The sequence below is a fragment of the Capsicum annuum genome, chromosome 11 (assembly GCF_002878395.1).
Source record: "Capsicum annuum cultivar UCD-10X-F1 chromosome 11, UCD10Xv1.1, whole genome shotgun sequence".
In the NCBI taxonomy this organism is placed as follows: domain Eukaryota; kingdom Viridiplantae; phylum Streptophyta; class Magnoliopsida; order Solanales; family Solanaceae; genus Capsicum; species Capsicum annuum.
The window spans coordinates 124,241,351-124,259,073 of record NC_061121.1 but is presented as its reverse complement, the minus strand read 5'-3'; the positions used below and the strand labels follow the sequence as shown (position 1 = coordinate 124,259,073).

At 37.5% G+C, this 17,723-nt stretch overlaps 1 protein-coding gene across 1 annotated transcript; it reads left to right on the top strand.

The window, feature by feature from the left end:
* Window positions 1–11,821: 11,821 nt before the first annotated feature.
* Window positions 11,822–14,448, top strand: LOC107846423 (protein NYNRIN-like). The gene is made up of 2 exons (XM_016690824.1): window positions 11,822–12,339; window positions 14,394–14,448. The coding sequence occupies exons 1-2, from the start codon at window positions 11,822–11,824 to the stop codon at window positions 14,446–14,448; spliced, it is 573 nt and encodes a 190-aa protein (XP_016546310.1).
* The last annotated feature ends 3,275 nt before the right edge of the window (window positions 14,449–17,723 follow it).

The following is a 17,723-nucleotide window of genomic DNA, read 5'->3' as shown; positions in this document are numbered from 1 at the left end:
GTTGGGACCTTCACTAGTTGAGGTGGATACTAGCCAATCTGTGGAGAAGACATAAGAATTTTAGCCTTTCAACTACCTTTTATTTGAGATTGACATTGAGAAGGCGAATAAGAGTGAGTGTGTTGGGGATGGTGTAAATTTGTATGTGGGAGTTGTATATAATGTTTAGATGATGCTATGTCTTTAGAGTCATCTAAAATAGTGGAAGAGTGTGAAGATGAGGAACAAAAATCCTATATTCTTGAATTTGTACCAAACAAGCAACACAAAAAATATTCCTCACTTTAAGGCGAGTGGTTTACCATGCACCATCCATTAATCAGTTCCTTCTTCTTTGTACCACCACCCTATGACCAAAGTAAATAGATGGATGCGAGGTTGGGGGTGAAATTCATATCCTCAAGGTGGAGAAAAAAGTTATATGGGTTGTGTCATGACACTAAATCAGGCGCTACTTGGAAGGTAACCCAAGTTGAGGTAGATATTAATTTTTAGTATTTTAGCTCTTACTTCACATAGTTTTTATTTTTGTTGAGTCACAAGTAGATGAGAAGTCTAAGTACCAAAAAGCTGAGGTAAAAAGCATGGCACAGACTAAGTGTGGGTCCCCGAACCCTCGTGATATATGAAGATGCTACTATCTATTCCTATAGGCCTCGGGGAGTATTTCTATCTTTACTTTTAAATTCAACTTTGGGGATAAAGTATATTTTTAAGTGTGGGGTAGGGGAAATCCCATGTCTTGGGTGAAGTGATGTTGTAGGGTCTTAAGTCTTAGTTATTTTCTTAATTTTGGGTTAAATTTGAAAATATTGAAAAAAATCATAAAATAATTTGGTGTTGTGTATGATTACAAGATGCAAATGGGGTTTATATGTAAAAGAGCATTTTGTTTGTGTGAACTACTACTTTTGAGACTCCTAGTCTATAGTTTATAACTCTTGTATATTGTTGGCTTAATTTTGAATTAATGTGATTGTTTGGTTAAGAGTCTATGTTGACCCTACTTGAGTTGCATATGTGTGTAAGATTTTTGTGTATTCCTTGTTGTATGTGATATGTAGAACTTGCCTGGTGTGTGTGCAAACCAAAATAAAGAGTGTGGGTTTAGAAGATCATATAGTCTATTCTTTGATAGCTTTGTTTCATATCCTACTTTACCTACCATTGTGCATAATCCTAGTTAGCCTTATTGATGCTTTAGCCTACTCCTTGGTTGCCTCATATGTAGCTTGTTTCCATTCTTTGTTTGACCTAAAAAAAATCTCCTAAGAACTTTAATGAAAGCTTAATAAGTGACGGAGTATGAAAAATAAGAAGAAAAGAGGTGAAAGTTAAGCCCCCAAGAAATAACTATTGGTGTTGAAAATTGATATGTGTTGTGGTTGGGAGTTGAGTAATGAAAAGAATGAAGATTATTCAAAATTGAATAATGTGTGCATAGATAATACTCTTACTATATTGTATGTGAATTAGTTTAATGAGATGGGGAAAATAAGAGAAGTGTGTAGGTGAATAAGGTGGATTGGTTGTTATTAGAGAGATCTTAGTGTTCCTGTGATGTATTAAAGTGCTTAGTGAGATAGTTACTATCACTGGACAAAATAGTTCCTACCCATCCCTTAGCTTACATTACAACCCATAAAGACCTATTTTATCTTGGGACTTAACATTCTGATATTAATGGAGTACTCACTAAGGGAAAGCCTATTGTTCATCTTGTGTAACTTGTGAATTCTTTGTGAAAGTGAGAGTAATTTGATTCTTATACCTATTTTATGATAAATTGCATCTATAAGAGTGATTATGGGTAACTCTCTTATGACCAGGGAATATGTTTTATGATAGTTTGGTATATGTGTGATCTCTTGGATTAAGTAATAGGAATGAGTTTGCCAACTTAGTGAGTCAATTCATGAGGCGAGGATGTTTTGGAGTAGTGTTCTTGAACTTTCAATTATGTATAACATGCCTAGTGTAAAAACTTGCATTCTGTGTAGTCATTGTAGTGATAGCTTGAATGTCTTGCTTGTAGTAGAAGTGTCGATTCGCCTCTGATTATGATGCTTAAAGTAAAGAGTTGTTCGACGACGAACAAGGCCCTAAGTATGGGATGATGATCTGAGGTGAATTTATGCACCTCAGTGTCATTATCTATACTTGTTTAGCCTTGTTTTGAGGACTTCTTGTGTGATTAATGAGTTGGTAATGATATAAATGAGCATCTAAGTGTTAAACTACTTCATTATAATGTTTAAGGTGTGTTTGAAACAAGTTTGGAATTAATTTGGTCACATAGAGTTTAGACGAGAAATTAGTTATAACTTTCAAACTCTATTGGTTACTTTGCATAAATTAAATCTTAATAGTTAAACTTGAATTAGATAGTTGTTGATACAAGTACCTATGGGATCAATATTCGGTTTTATTTAAGGCCACTGTATTACTTGGTGAGACCACGTACTCTTGTGTGTGCACTTGGGCGCAACAAGTCCCTAGCAATGGTATCAAAAGCTTGTTGTGCCTAAGCGCACATGCAAGTGTATGTATTCTCACCAAGTAATATAGTGGCCTTTTACAAGCCAAGTAGCAATCCCTTAGAGACTTGTGTTAAAGACTATCCCAGACTAGTTCCACTATTAAGATTAACTCTATGATGACGTAACCAAAAGTAATTATAAGTTAAAACTAAGAATAAACTAAACAATGCTATAAATTAATAGCCTTGGACAATCAATGGGGAGAAACCCAGTGTTAAGTCACTTTGAACAATTGTACTAAACTATATAACTTCTTTAGTTAGGTTAATTATCTTGGTTGTTGGTTCATGGGGTTGATATTATGAGTATGGTCTTCCGAACCTCTAATCACCTGTCTAACTTAGCCTCACACCTACATTATTGAGTGGGGATATGAGAACTAAGTTAAATACATTCATATTTCATCTCGTAATTGAACTAAATAGGGAAATTAGGTATATTCCTATCCTTAATTCAAATCATAACTTCAAGATAGTGAAAGATTACGATCCTATTCTATCTATCCCATGTTCTATCCTCTTATTCCTCCTCCCGGTTCACAAGATAATTATACATGCATTCTAGGGGTTGTGAATCCTTAAAATAGTAATAAAAAGAATAAATAAAAAACCAAAAATGATAAACAACCACAACCAAATCAATTCATAACAATAGTAATCATATTCTTGGCCTTAACCCAATAAAAGGGTGTTTAGTCAATTATAAACATAACTGTAATCACAATGAACGAATACATGTAAAAATACATAATAAAGTCAAATTAATGGAATAAAAACCCTAATTGACATGTTCTCCAGCCTCCCTTCAAGTCCCAAGGTCGTCCAAGGTGTCTAACGTAATGACTAAGTGTCCTATTTATAGGAGGACAAAATTTGCCGATTTTGACCTAAGGACGTGCCATGCCAATATCATTCCATATAGGCAGAGTGGCACCACTAAAATGTAGATTCACACTGTAATTGACCATCTATGATGTTTCCAAGAGCATTCCATGGCCTTATCACGACACCTAGGCTATATGTCACACCAAGGACTTCAAAACATCCAACTTTGATCCAAGTTTGTCTCATGCTTTTGTCCTTCATTTCCAAGCTTTGTGGTGATTTTTACACTTGATTTCCAGCTTGTACATCAACTATATATCATTTCAATCCACTTTAAAAGCTTCATACAACATCAAACATCATACATTATAGCACAGAACACTATACAATTCAAGGCAATGAGCTAGTAAAGGCCATAGTCCAAGCTAAGAGTACTAGATTTTGTACCTTGATTCTTAACTTGCTGTTTTGACTCCAAATTCACTATGAACACACTTTTAACATTACATTTACATAACATAACACTTAGATTCTTATTTAAACCAAGAATTACTTATTAAGCACAATAGAATTCCTCTAAACTAAGCTACTTAAACCACAATGATAGCACTGAGGTGTATAAATCCACCACAGGTCAGGTTGGTTGGTTATTATATCCAATTCATCAAGGGTTTTTTGACTGTTTTAGCATCTATGACCAAATTTAAATGGAAGAAGGTTTCTCTCTGATGGTCCGAGGAGTATAAGTCAAACTTTGGAACGTTTAAGAATTTCCTTACTTCAGCTCCTATTTTAGCTCTTCTTGTAGTGGTTGAGGGATTCACCATGTATTTTTATGCTTCTGGTGTTGTTCTAGGCTATGTTTTTATGCAGCATAGTCTTGTTACTGCTTATGCTTCAAGACAACTTAAGGTTCACAAACATAACTACCCAAATCATGATTTGGAGTTGGAGGCGATAGTTTTCATACTTAAGATTTAGAGGCATTATTTATATGGTATGCATTATAAGATTTTCACCAATCATTGTAGTCTTTAGCATTTTATGACCTAGAGAGAGCTTAATGCTACACAATGTAGATGGATTGAGTAGCTTAAGAATTATGATATTTCCATCTTGTATCATCCGGGCAAGAAAAATATGGTAGCAGATGCCTTGAGTTGAAAGGCAATGAGTATGGGTAGATTGGCTTGTATTTCAGTTTCTCAAAGGCTGTTAGAATGGGATATTTAGTCCTTAGCCAACTTGATGATTCACCTTGATACTTCGAACTCTAGGATAATTCTTTCTAGTGTCAATGTAAGGTCTTCACTTCTTGAGCAGATTCAAGATTGTCAATTTAAGGATAGTAACTTTGCTTTCTTTATGATCAGGTGTTGAGAGGTGAGTCTGAGAGGATCACCATGGATTTTGAGGGAATTTTGAGATTTGATAGTCATGTTTGTGTTTTGAGAATGGATTACTTAATTAAGTTGATTTTGCATAAGTCTCACAGCTCTAGATATTCTATTTATCTAGGAATAACTAAGATGTATAAAGAATTTAGACAATATTATTAGTAGAGCAGCATGAAGAGAGATATGGCAGAGTTTGTATCTTGTTACCTATGTTATCAGCAGGTAAAGGTTGAGCATCAACGACTTAGTGGTTTGATTTAGAAATTTCCCATTCTTGAGTGGAAATATGAGAGAATTACCATGTATTTCATTAGTGGGTTTCCTGACACTTCCCATGGTTCTGATGGCATTTGGGTCATTGTAGATCGATTGACCAAGTGGGCATATTTCATTCATATTCAGATGTCCTTCAGTGCTGAGAGGTTAGCCTGTATCTATATGTGTGAGATAGTCTGTTTACATGGGGTGCCTATATCTATTATTTTGGACTGAGAATTTATGTTCACATCTAGCTTTTAGAGATATTTTCAAGAGGAGTTCGGTAATTAGTGGATTTTAGTACAACCTTCTATTCGCAAACTGATGGCCAGTCTGAGAGGACTATTCAGGTGCTTGAGGATATACTCTAAGCCTGTGTTATGGATTTTAGAGGCCAGTGGGTGGAATACTTAGCCTTGGAAGAGCTTTCTTATAACAATAGTTATCATTCGAGAATTGAGATGGTGCCTTTTGAGTCTTTGTATGGTAGGAGATGTTGTTCTCTGATTTGAAGGTTTGATACTTCTGATATTCAACCCCGTGGTACTGATTTGCTTCAGAGTCATTAGATAGACTTATAGTGATTCAGGATGAGTTGAGAATAGCTCAGATTTGGCAGAATGCCTATGCAGATTGTAGAAATTATGCCTTGAGATTTCGAGTTGGTGATGGAATATACCTCCATGTGTTGCCAATGAAGGGTGTGATGAGGTTCAAAAGAAAGGGCAAGCTCAGCCGTAGACATATTGGACCTTTCAAGATTTTTTGCTGTGTTAGTGAGGTGTCTTATAAGTTAGCTTTACCTCTAGAGTTTGCTGCTGTCCATATAGTTTTCCGTGTTTCCATGTTTCCATGTTGTGGAAATACATTCTCGATCCATATCATGTGCTTAGATAGGACTTAGTCTAGTTGGATTAACAGTTGACCTTTGTAGAGGAGTCGATACACATTTTGGCTAGTGTTGTTAATTAGTTGCACACTTAGGAGATTCCTATAGTTAAGGTTTAGTGCAGGCACCGCCCAGTGGAGGAGGACACTTGGGAGATCGAGAGTAAGATGTGAACCCAGTAACCTCACCTGTTTGAGACTTTAGGTACATCCTAATCCTTTAACTATTGCGGATGAAAGTTCATTTAGTAGTGGATCTTGTAATGAACCTTTAGGTAATTTTCCACATTTCAGCTTATTTTTTCTGTTAGAGCTTCTCTGTAGCTGCTCGAAGTCATTTAGGACTTACTGGAACTGGTAGTACGATTGCTGGGCACTTTGTTTGGTTTTTAGAGCCAATTCTCTGTTTAGAAGTCTTCACTGGATCCAAATGGTAACTAGGTAAAAACTTAAGTTAAACAACCTCGAATACAAATTTTGATTGTACCATTAACTATGGTCAATTTTAGGCTAGAAGAACTCTTGGTTTGGCTCCCAAGGCACCCAAGCTCATTTCAACCTATTAGTCGAAAAGTTAAGAAATTAGAAGTTAGATGTGGGACCCATATTTTGTTGAAAGAACCTCAAATGAAAATTTCGACTACGCTATTGAGTCTAAAATATCAAATTTGGTATGGTTACATGGTAAGTGTGTGTATATGAAATTCCAAGTCTCATCTATGATCTGGTGCATTCGCGATCGCAGGCCTTGGATCACAATCACGATCTGGCAGCATGATGTTCTGGCTTTTGGCAGAACATTTTTCATTTTTTTTGTAAGGAAAATTGCATGTTTTCAAGCAACCAAGGTTGCATTTAATGCTAGTTTTTAGTGTTTCAGGGTAAAGAGGTGACTAAAGGAAAAGACTCAGGAAATTAGCAGAAAAATACTTTTGACGGTCAAAATGCTGGACTGTCAATTTTGTGATGGACCACCAACTCAACCGTCAGATCGAGGCAGAACCCATAAACTCTAAGACCCAGCAACGGTCCATGTGGTGTACCATCAGTCCTGCGATGGACCGCCACTTTGGCTGTCAGCACTAAACAGAACCAAGTATTTTGGAAGGCTCAGCGACGGCCAACTTGGGGGACCATCGATCTTTCTATGGACCACTGCTCCATCCATCAGGATTATCCAGAACCTGACTCTTCAGCACCACTAACGATGGTCAAGATGGTGGACCGTTAGTTTTGCGATGGACTAACATGTGAACCGTCAATCTTAACCAGAAAGTGACCATCTAGGATGAGCTGCGACAGACCTAATGGTGGACCATCAGTACTTCGATGGACCAGCACTTTGACTGTCACTTTGGATGCGAATTTTATATTATTTGAATTTTAAAATCTTTTTATGGGGGAACATATAAATACCCAATTTTAGGTTTTATTAGGTATCTTTTATCTTTTACTAGGGTTTTCCAGGACTTGAAACATATTGCTATATAGTTTTTCTCTGAGTTTATTCAAGAATTTGGGGATCAAGATTTCATTATTATATTTTTTACTGAAGATTGAAGAACAGCAATTGTGACTTTTGTAAGTGAATTCTGAATTACTTGATGAATATCACAATGATTTCTTCTTTTTCTTTGATGGAAATATATAACTAAGCTCCCATAACTAGGGTTATGGGAGCCTTGATGTGAATAGCTGATTGGGGGTTGTGAATCTAGTAGATTCCCATGACTAATTGATAGTGTATAAACCCTTATTTACTTTAATGACTTTTATTGATTGTAAACTTGAAAAGTGAGTCCAAGACAACACTTGTTCAAATAGAAAAGTATTTGCTGAAAAAAAAGGGTTTACACAAATCCAAAGATTTTAACCTTTATATAGAGGGTAGATGCCTTAACTGGATCAACTCATGTGAGAATATAGTTAGATAAATAATATGTTCCTTAAGTTTGAAAGCATTAAGGGATAGGTTACTCATTTTAGGTTGAGAAACTAATGAGTGAGTCATAGAATTCAATTAATCTTGTAATTAAAATTATTCATTGGGAATTCAAAATAGTTCATAACCCTAGCTGCTTAAGCAACTTGGTAACCATAATCCTAGTTTCAATACTCTTATTGAATTACTATTTGCAATACAATTGATATTTGGATGCATTTAAGTACAATTGATAAATCATAACCCTCTTCCATTTTAGAACCTTTGATCAACAGTCTAATAACAACCACAATATTTAGTGAACACAGTATTCCCTGTGGGATTTGACACCCAACCCATTGGGTTCTTATTTGATAGTAACCACTTACACTTTCTAACGAGAGTTGTAATTTGGTCGTATCAAATTTTTGGTGCCATTGTCGGGGAATACGATTTTTAATTAAGTTTGTGTTTGTTAATTGACCTTTGATCGAGTTTCTCAAATTTTACTTTTGTTTGTTGTTTTTGTTCTATGTAGGGTATTTATTGTGTATGCCAAGTACACGGAGATCGGGTGCACCATTATTATCAATACATCCAGAACCGCAGTTAATTGGTAGAATGGCAAACCTCCAAGCGGCTGAAAGACTAGCCGCTCTGGCTAGAGCTCAACTAAATCCGCAGAATGATGACCAACAGGCACGTCATCCTAATCCCGATGATGACAATTTGGGGGATGATGATTTGTTAGATCCTGTTAACCCAAGGCGTGTAGAGAATGTGGCTACATCAGTGAATTAGAATGTAAACAGGAATCACCCATTTAGGGCAAGGCAAGAGCGTCAACCAGTGCAGTTTGATTTTAATAATAACGAAGATGAAATGGATGGAGTAGGTGCAACTGGAGCTATCATTCCTCCACCTCTAGAACCAGGAGCTTAATTTAATATTACCAGTATGATGATTCAACTCCTTCATCTTAAGGGGTTGTTCGATGGTCTTCCCAGAGATGATCCAAACATACATTTGGTGAATTTTATCACTATTTTCAAGTGTTTTGATAATCTAGGAGTGGGTCAGAATGCTATCCGCTTATGTTTGTTTCCATTATCTCTATCTGGAGAGGTGACACTATGGCTAAATCAACTGAATTCTGACTCTATAACCAACTGTAGGCAGTTGAAAGAGGCTTTCCTAGAAAGATTCTTTACACCCTCCAGAAAGGTATAGTTGAGGGATAAAATCAGTAACTTCCGATAGCTTCCTATTAAAGCTCTTTATAAGACCCTAGGGAGGTTTAAAAATAAGTTGATGCAATACCCAAACCATAACATGATGGATATTCATTTGATAGAGACTCTTTATTGGGCTTTGAACTTTATCATGAAGCCAGTCATGGATAATGATGCAGGAGGGTCATTTGTTGACCTTACTTTTCCAGAGGCCTCAGAGATGCTTGATCGAATGACCAAATAGAGTAGAGCTTGGCATACCAGGGATTCTGTGGTGGCAATTACTATCCCGTGCACTATTGGGACTTTTCATTTTCCAAAAGCTTTATGTGATTTGGGAGCCAGTATAAACTTGATGTCACTGTGTATAATAAACTAGGTTTGGTGGATCCTACTCCAACAAACATGAGATTAGTTATGGAAGATAGGTCTGTGAAGCGGCCCGTAGGGATTTTATATGACGTATTAGTGAAGGTATCTAGTTTCATATTTCTAGCTGATTTTGTCATTCTCGATTGCAAGGTGGAATTCGAGGTGGTCATAATCTTGGGTAGACCTTTCCTCACAACCGAGAGTGTACTTATTGATCTAAAAGAAAATAAGCTACTATTCAGGCTGAATGATAAAGTAGTTTGATTCAATGTATGCCAATCCATGAAATAGAATGAATATATAAGCATATAGTTTGATTCAATGTATGCCAATCCATGAAATAGAATGAATATATAAGCATATTTTCTATTATGGATATTTATTATGAGGAGGAGTAGGAAGTACCTATAGAAGAAAAATTTACTGTGGAGACTTTAGCTGCTGTATTAATAAATTTTAATCAACACGGTATTGAAGATTATGAGGAGACTGTGTGTTCCTTGATAGGCATGGGGTCTTATTCTTATGCACCAAAGAAGCTGGATTTAGACTTGAAAAATTGTCCTAATCCACCGGCCAAGCCATCTATTGAAGAGCTACCCACTTTGGAGCTGAAAGAGTTGCCTAGCCAGTTGAGGTATTGTTCCTGGGAAGTAGGAATACACTACATATTATTATTGCGGCTGACTTAGGTGAACAACAGGTGGAAGCCCTTATTTCTGTTCTTAAGAGATATAAGAGGGCTATTATTTAGATGATTACAGACATTATCGGCATTCTTCCTGGTATATGCACACATAAAATCCAGCTAGAAGAGGATTGTGTCCCGACTATTGAACATCAACGCCGTCTTAACCCACCTATGTAAGAGGTGGTGAAGAAAGAAATTATCAAGTGGCCAGATGTAGTAGTGGTATAACCCACCTCAAATAGTAAGTGGGTAAGTCCTGTTCAGTGCATGCCCAAGAAAGGAGGCATGATAATGGTGGCTAATGAGAAGAACGAGTTGATTCCACTCAGGCCTTTTAGTGGATGCAGGGTGTGTATGGATTAAGAAAACTCAACTCGTGGACATTGAGGTACTACATCCCAATGCCTTTCATGTATCAGATGCTTGATCGATTGGCGGGAATAGGTTGGTATTGTTTCTTGGATGGTTATTTTGGTTACAATCAGATTTCTATCGGCTGAAGGATCAGGAAAAATGATATTTACTTGTCCATATGGTAATTTTTCATTTAAGCAGATGCCGTTTGGATTGTGTAACGTACCCGCTAACTTTCAACGGTGCATGATGTCAATTTTCTCAGATATTATTGAGGACACCTTGGAGGTATTTATGGATGATTTTTCTATGCTAGGAGATTTATTTGAGATGTGCTTAGTAAATATGAGTAGGGCCTTGTAGCGGTGTGAGGAGTTCAATCTTATGCTTAATTGGCAAAAAGGCCACTTCATGGTGAAGAAAGGCATTGTTCTTGGATACAAAATTTCAACAAAGGGGATTAAAGTTAATCGAGTTAAAGTTGAGGTTATAAAGAAGCTTCCACCTTCTATTTCAGTGAAGGGAGTGTGAAGTTTCCTTGGTCATGATGGCTTCTATAAGAGGTTTATAAAGGACTTCTCAAAGATTGCAAACCCCCTTTGCAAAATTTTGGAGAAAAAAGTCAAATTCTCCTTTGATGATGATTTCTTGAAGGTATTTGAATGCCTTCAAGGGAAGCTGGTTGATGCTCCTATTATTGTTGCACTGGATTGGTCAAAACTATTTGAGATAATGTGTGATACAAGCGGTGTTGCCCTTAGAGCTGTGCTGGGACAGAAGAAAGACAAATTGTTTCATCCAATCTATTATACCAGCAAAGCGCTAAATGGATCTCAAAAGAACTACACCATCACAGAATAGGAAATTCTTGTAGTTGTTTATGCCTTTGAAAAGTTTCGGGCATATTTTCTAGGAACTAAGGTGGTGGTCTCCACTGACCATGCAACCTTGAGATATTTGATGGAGAAAAAGGATGCAAAGCCAAGGTCGATTAGATGGCTGCTGCTGCTTTAAGAGTTTAACTTTGAAGTCAAAGATCAAAAGGGTTGAGAAAATTAAGTTGCGGACCACCTGTCTAGGCTTGAAGGGGAGCAAGCTGCTAGAGATGAATTTGAGATCAATGATGCATTTCCTGATATGGAAATCTCCGCTACTGTTATAGAGAAAATACCTTGGTATGCTAATTTCACAAATTATATGGTGAGCGAGGTGATCCCAGAGAATATTTCCTTCCATCAAAGGAAAAAGTTTCTCCATTATGTGAGCCATTACTTCTGGGATGCGCCGTATCTTTTTTGATGATGTACGGATGGTATTATTAGATGATGCATCCCAGAAGTAGATATGTCAAGTATACTGGAAGCAAGTCATGCTTCCCCAGTTGGAGTTCACAATGCAGGTGATCGGACTGCAAGGAAAGTGCTTCAGAGTGGCTACTATTGGCCCTCTTTATTCAGAGATGTCTACGAGTTCGTGAAGAGGTATGACCAATGTCAAAGGCAAGGGTCCATCTTAAAGAACCATGAGATGCCAATGTCTAAAATGTTGGAGGTAAAATTATTTGATGTCTGGGTCATTGATTCCATGGGGCCCTTCGTGAGCTCATTTGGGATGAAGTACATATTAGTGGCCGTTGAATACGTGTCAAAATGGGTTGAGGCTGAGGCTTTAGTAGATAATGAAGGGAAGAGAGTTGTTGCATTCCAGAGGAAAAACATCTTCTCTCGCTTTGGGGTACCACGTACCATTATCAACAATGGAGGATCACAATTTTGCAATAAAATGTTCAGAGCTACCTTAGCAAAATATGGAGTTAAGCAGCATAAAATAGCTACACCATACCACCGCAAACTAGTGGGCAGGTAGAAATCTCTAATCTAGAAATCAAAGATATCCTTGCCAAGACTGTAAATGCTAGCAGGAAGGATTGGTCTAGGAAGCTGGACGATTCCTTATGGGCATATCGAATGGCTTTCAAGACACCTATTGGCATGTCTTCATACCAATTAGTTTATGGAAAGGCATGGTATTTTCCAATTGAGCTAGAGCATAAAGTATTGTAGGCACTGAAGCAGCTTAACTTGAATTGGAATGAGGCAATAAATATGAGACTGGGGCAACTAAATTAGATAGATGAGTTTCGTCTTGGAGCTTATGATTGGGCTGATCTATACAAAGAAATATTGAAGAAGTAACACGACCGCAGGATTGAGAATCGGGATTTCCAAAGAGGTGACTTTGTGCTTCTATTCAACTCCAGACTCAAAATATTTCCAGTTAAGCTCAAATCAAATGGTCCGGCCCATTTAAAGTGAGACAAGTCTACTCATCTAGAGTAGTGGAACTTGAAAATGAAGATGGAAGTGTCTTCAAGGTAAATGGGCAACATGTGAAACTGTATATCGGTCCAATAGACTTGATAAGGAGTATTGATACTGTCTATCTCGATGATGTCTGAGTAATTGAGATATCTTAGTCGTGCTGCAACTATAAATCAGGCGCTAGTGAGAGGCAACCCACGGTGTGTTGTTGTGAAGAATTCGTTAAATTATTTTTGTAGTTAGTGCATTTTTGATGTGTTTGTGAAGTGTGCAGGATAAAAAATATAGCAAAAAAAAGAAGTAATACAGCTGAAACAAGGAGAGAAAATTAAAGCTACTGGAATAAAAGTGACGGTCAAAATGGTGGACCACCAGTTATCTGACAGACCAGCATTTCCACCATCGCAAAAATGCTAAAAAATTCATACACTGGGTAAATTTGATGGTCAATATGGTGTACCATCAGAAATTTGGTGGACCACCACATCGATTGTAAAAACTCAAGCTGGTGGCCTAAGTTCTGGAAAGTAGCGACGGTCAAAATGGTGGACAGTCATAAAATTGGTGAACCACCTTATTGACCATTGCAGGCAAGATAAACTGATCACATTCTAGTAATAAGTAATGGCCAAATTGGTAGTCCGTCGCTAGTCCGATGGACCATCACTGAGGCCGTTAAAATTACCCTAGCACTGGGTCGGGTCGGGTTCAAATTGTTTGCTATTTAAATGTCCTACATTTGGCCCAATTGGTTTTAAAAAAGAGGCAAAAGAGTGGTTACATATGTTTTAACCTCTTTTTAACTTCTTCAACTGATCAAATACCTACGGATTCAAAGCATCTAAAGTCTTTTGCTCTTCTTAAAACTCTCTATCTCCTCCCTTCTTCCCTGTTTAAGAAACCCTTTTCTCTCCTTTATTCTTATTACAAATAATTTTGAAAGCACATTTAGAATTTTTTTTAAGGAAAGTTTGAGTTTTTAATTTGCAAGCAAGACCTTAATACCAAGGTATGCGCACCACCCTTTTTTTTTTGTAAAAAAAAAGGGCATGAAATAGCTAAGTGGTTTGTTCATTACAATTCCATCTTTTGTTATGCTCTTGTTTTGAGTTGCTGTATATTTGTAAACTTAAATATGCAGTGTAGAGTGAAGTCTGAGTAACTCACATGCTTAAAATCAAGAAATAAAGTGTATAAATGTGAAGTGGGTGTCAATTGTTGCTTAAAAGTCAGAGTTGTATGCCAAATGAAAAAAAATGGCGAATTGAAAGCTGAACCTGAAGAAGAAGGTGCGACGGTCGAAATGGTGGACCGTCACTTTTGCGATAAACCACTAAATTGACCACCACAATGACCTATGATGTGACACCCACTAGATAAGATGTGATGGCCTAAATGATGGATCGTCACTATCTCGACGGACCACTAATTGAACCATCGCATGTCTTTGGAATTTTATGCCTTCTACGTAAGACCTAATGGACCACTTGGTGGACCACCAGTTACCTGACGGACCACTAATATGATCATCAACTCAAAATTTTCAACTGTTATGATGTTTTGTTCTGTGAACTAATTCTTTATTTTTTTTTTAGGCATTATGGCTCACAAAATACCACCAACCAGAGGAGGAAGATCTCAAAAGGGTAGAGGCAAATCTGCACTTGACTACAACACCAGAAAATATGAAAATAAACTCCCACACTCTCCCCATCTGAAGAGGAGATCGACAGTAGTACAACCAGCAAAACTCGAGCCCAGACGAGGAAATGGTTGCTACAAATCAAGCTGAACCTGGCGAGGATAAAACTGAGAATGCTAATGTGGGGAAGCAAACAAAGGCGACTGAGGAGGATAGTGAACTAAGGGTGCCAACATTATCAAGGGTAAGGACCCTTAAGTTTGAGAAGTGATTAAATGGCAGATAGAGGGAGCGACAGCTAAGTTCTATGACGGATTAACACCTACAACAAGGGGGATAAAAAGCCATTTGCAGAGGAACATCAGATTGTGACAACGGAGCTACATGAATACCTTGAGTTGGAATGCCGTTTCTAAAAGTATGAACTAACATTGATGGGCAGGCCACTAGGGGCGTATCAACCGAATTTGGTAAGAGAATTCTTTGCCAATTATCTTGCTCTAGTAGAAAAGAATAGTCCAAAAGGGATGTCTGTTGAAAGTTTACTAAACAGAGAGTCCATACTTGTCCGAGGAGTCACTATCGATATTTCATCCTGAACAATCAATAGGATGCTGTTTGGGACAAAGTACGAGGATCCTCCTGCTTACCTGATCTGAAGTATAGGTTGAGAACTATATCCACTCAGAGGCCTTAGGTGGCTTCATTATTGAATGGTAATGGTAACCCTTCTTCGTTGACTAATCTATCGGAGCACATTGCAAAATATTCCATTAGCTTCAGGGCTAAGATCTGGTGGGCTGTTGTTCACTTAAGGCTGATGCCAACAAAAGGTGATGGAAACTTGGAAAAACACAGAGCCGTATTGGTGGCAAGCTTGGTGTCAGTTCTGCAAGTTAACTTCAGCTAGATTATTACGGATGAGATGTTTGTGAGGGCACATAAAAAAGTAGTACATTATCGTTCCCATGCTTAATCACTGAGTTATGCATACAAGCTGGTGTGCCCCTGATCTGTGGAGTTAACAAAGAAATCCCGGCTAAACATACGGGACATTGAGAAGTTGAAAGATGACTCAAATTTCGAGATGTATGACACCAAGCCTCCAGCTTACCAGACTCAATCTGCACTAGCTCCTGATGCTACAAAAATTACCACAGGTATGCTGTTGCCCATCACTACTTATGTTCCACTATAATATGTGCCTCTAGGTACTTCTACAGGGTCGGGTTCTGCATAATCTATAGGGGGAGCAGACTTTTCCAAATACAGGTTGACACCAGAGAATTTTGCAAAATTAGTAAAGCTGCAAAAGAGGTTTCAGAGATGGTTAGATAAATAGGTATCAGAATTTAAGCCTTTTAGTGATGAAATTGTAGCTGAGGCAATTCGTCCATTCCAAACTATTTAGGCGAGGATAGACAACATGGAGTACCATATCAACAAAAGGCTAGATGCACTATCCCTCCCTGATCTTGCCAAGCTTATGGCCATATTGGAGCAAGCAAAAGTTGATATAGAAGAGTTGAAAGGAAGGTAATCACAACAGACTATTTTTGACCCAACATTAGTGGTGAGTGATGATGATGAAAGTATTATAGATTTGATGGGGAGGCCTAAAAGGACAAAAAAAAGTAGTTGATAGATGAGCGAGCTGTAAGAAAAGAAGAAAAGAGGAGAAATAGAGCAGAAATGACATCGACGCAACAGAAAAGGCATGATCTAAAGAAAGCTTAAAATAAATCAAGGAAAGATGAAAAAAAGAGAAAGAAGGGAGAAACAAATAAAGTAGCAAGAGTATCTACTAGTGTTGCCCCAGCAAGGGGGCAAAGTTCAAAATCAGTCTAGGAGATGAATCCTCCAATCCAGGAGGGTAAGGTTTTGAGTGCCCCTACTACCATAGGGTCTAACATTGCACCAGGCAAGGATGCAGGATCCTCACCACACTTCACAAATGTCTCAGATGAATAAGAGACAAATACAAGTATACCCATTCCTTTGTACTTTATTTTAATACGTTGAGGATAATACATGTGTTTTTCTATGGGGGTTGGGTACTTTTACCATGGGGGAGGGGTGTATTGCCGACATTCTAGACCCCTACCATGTTCTAATTAAAAGAAGCAATATGTTGAGGTTTAACTTCAAATTTTGTATTTTTTTTCTTTTTTTTTAAGTCTTGTTATGTTTTCAAAGTTGGTCCATGAAATAAAAGTGATGTTTTGTGTAGTGTCTTATTGTGAATATGGATGATGACTGATGTTGGCATCTAACTATAATTGTTTCCATTTAACTATTTACTTTTGTCTCCTAGAATATGTGATCAACTGTTAGTGAATCTGTTATTGGTATTACCCTGTAAATATACATGATGTGATGCAAATCTTAAGAACAGTAGAATGGGTGTGACTCAGCTACCACTGTGTGTGCGAGTATTTATATTAGTTCTTACATAGCATAGTACCTAGAATTTGCCTGGTTCAATTGATGTTGTTCTGTAGTTGATGGGACAGGAAGTGATGGCAGGCCACCTTGTGCTTTTAGTCCATTTAGCCAAAATAATTGACCCCACCAAAAATAAGTTTCCATTTTTGAACCCTTATTTGAGCCTTTGTTAATTTTTCTTTATTACCAAACATTCTAGTTAACTATCTTTTAGCTGTTGACTCCTAGCTCTGGCCCTAGCCTAGTAATCGGCAATGTTTACCTAAACTTAGGAGTTCTATATTGCGGGACTATTAACTGCCTAATGGAAAGTTGGTCTAGAATTTGAATTAGAGCATTTGGCCCTAGTCGAGTTAAGAGAATGTGCACTTTGAATTTCGGCATCAGCCTAAGTTGAGGGTGGCTAATTCTTGTATAAAAAAGGGTCTATTGTGGTAAAGCATGAATGTATGAGAAGTGGGTAAATGAGATAGCAAAGCAATGGACTTGGTAAGAAGAAGTTATAGGAACAGAGAGTTAAAGCGTATCTTTTAGTCACTTTTGCCCAAAATCACCCCCGAACCTAGCCTGATACCTAAGAACTAGCCTAGAAAAGACCTGCTTGATCTTGGAACTCAACTATAAGAGGGAATTGGATAATAAGGGCAAGCCTATGGGTGAATTGCTATGTTTACAACTTCTTTGATGAGTAGGAGGGTTGTAATTTGTATCCACAAAAGATATTGAGTGGTGGATTTCCTTGACTGTGAGGACAACTTGAGTCATACTTAATTTGGCTGATCTCTGGAGATGCTTGTATCCGTGTTGTGTAGATGAATTAAATTTGAAATAATGTCGG

Excerpts from the sequence above, each read along its gene's own strand:
- LOC107846423 (XM_016690824.1), top strand. The coding sequence starts at position 11,822 with ATGTCAAGTATACTGGAAGCAAGTCATGCTTCCCCAGTTGGAGTTCAC. Across the intron at positions 12,340-14,393 it reads CACCGCAAACTAGTGGGCAG|GCATTATGGCTCACAAAATA; the intron begins GTAGAAATCTCT and ends TTTTTTTTTTAG.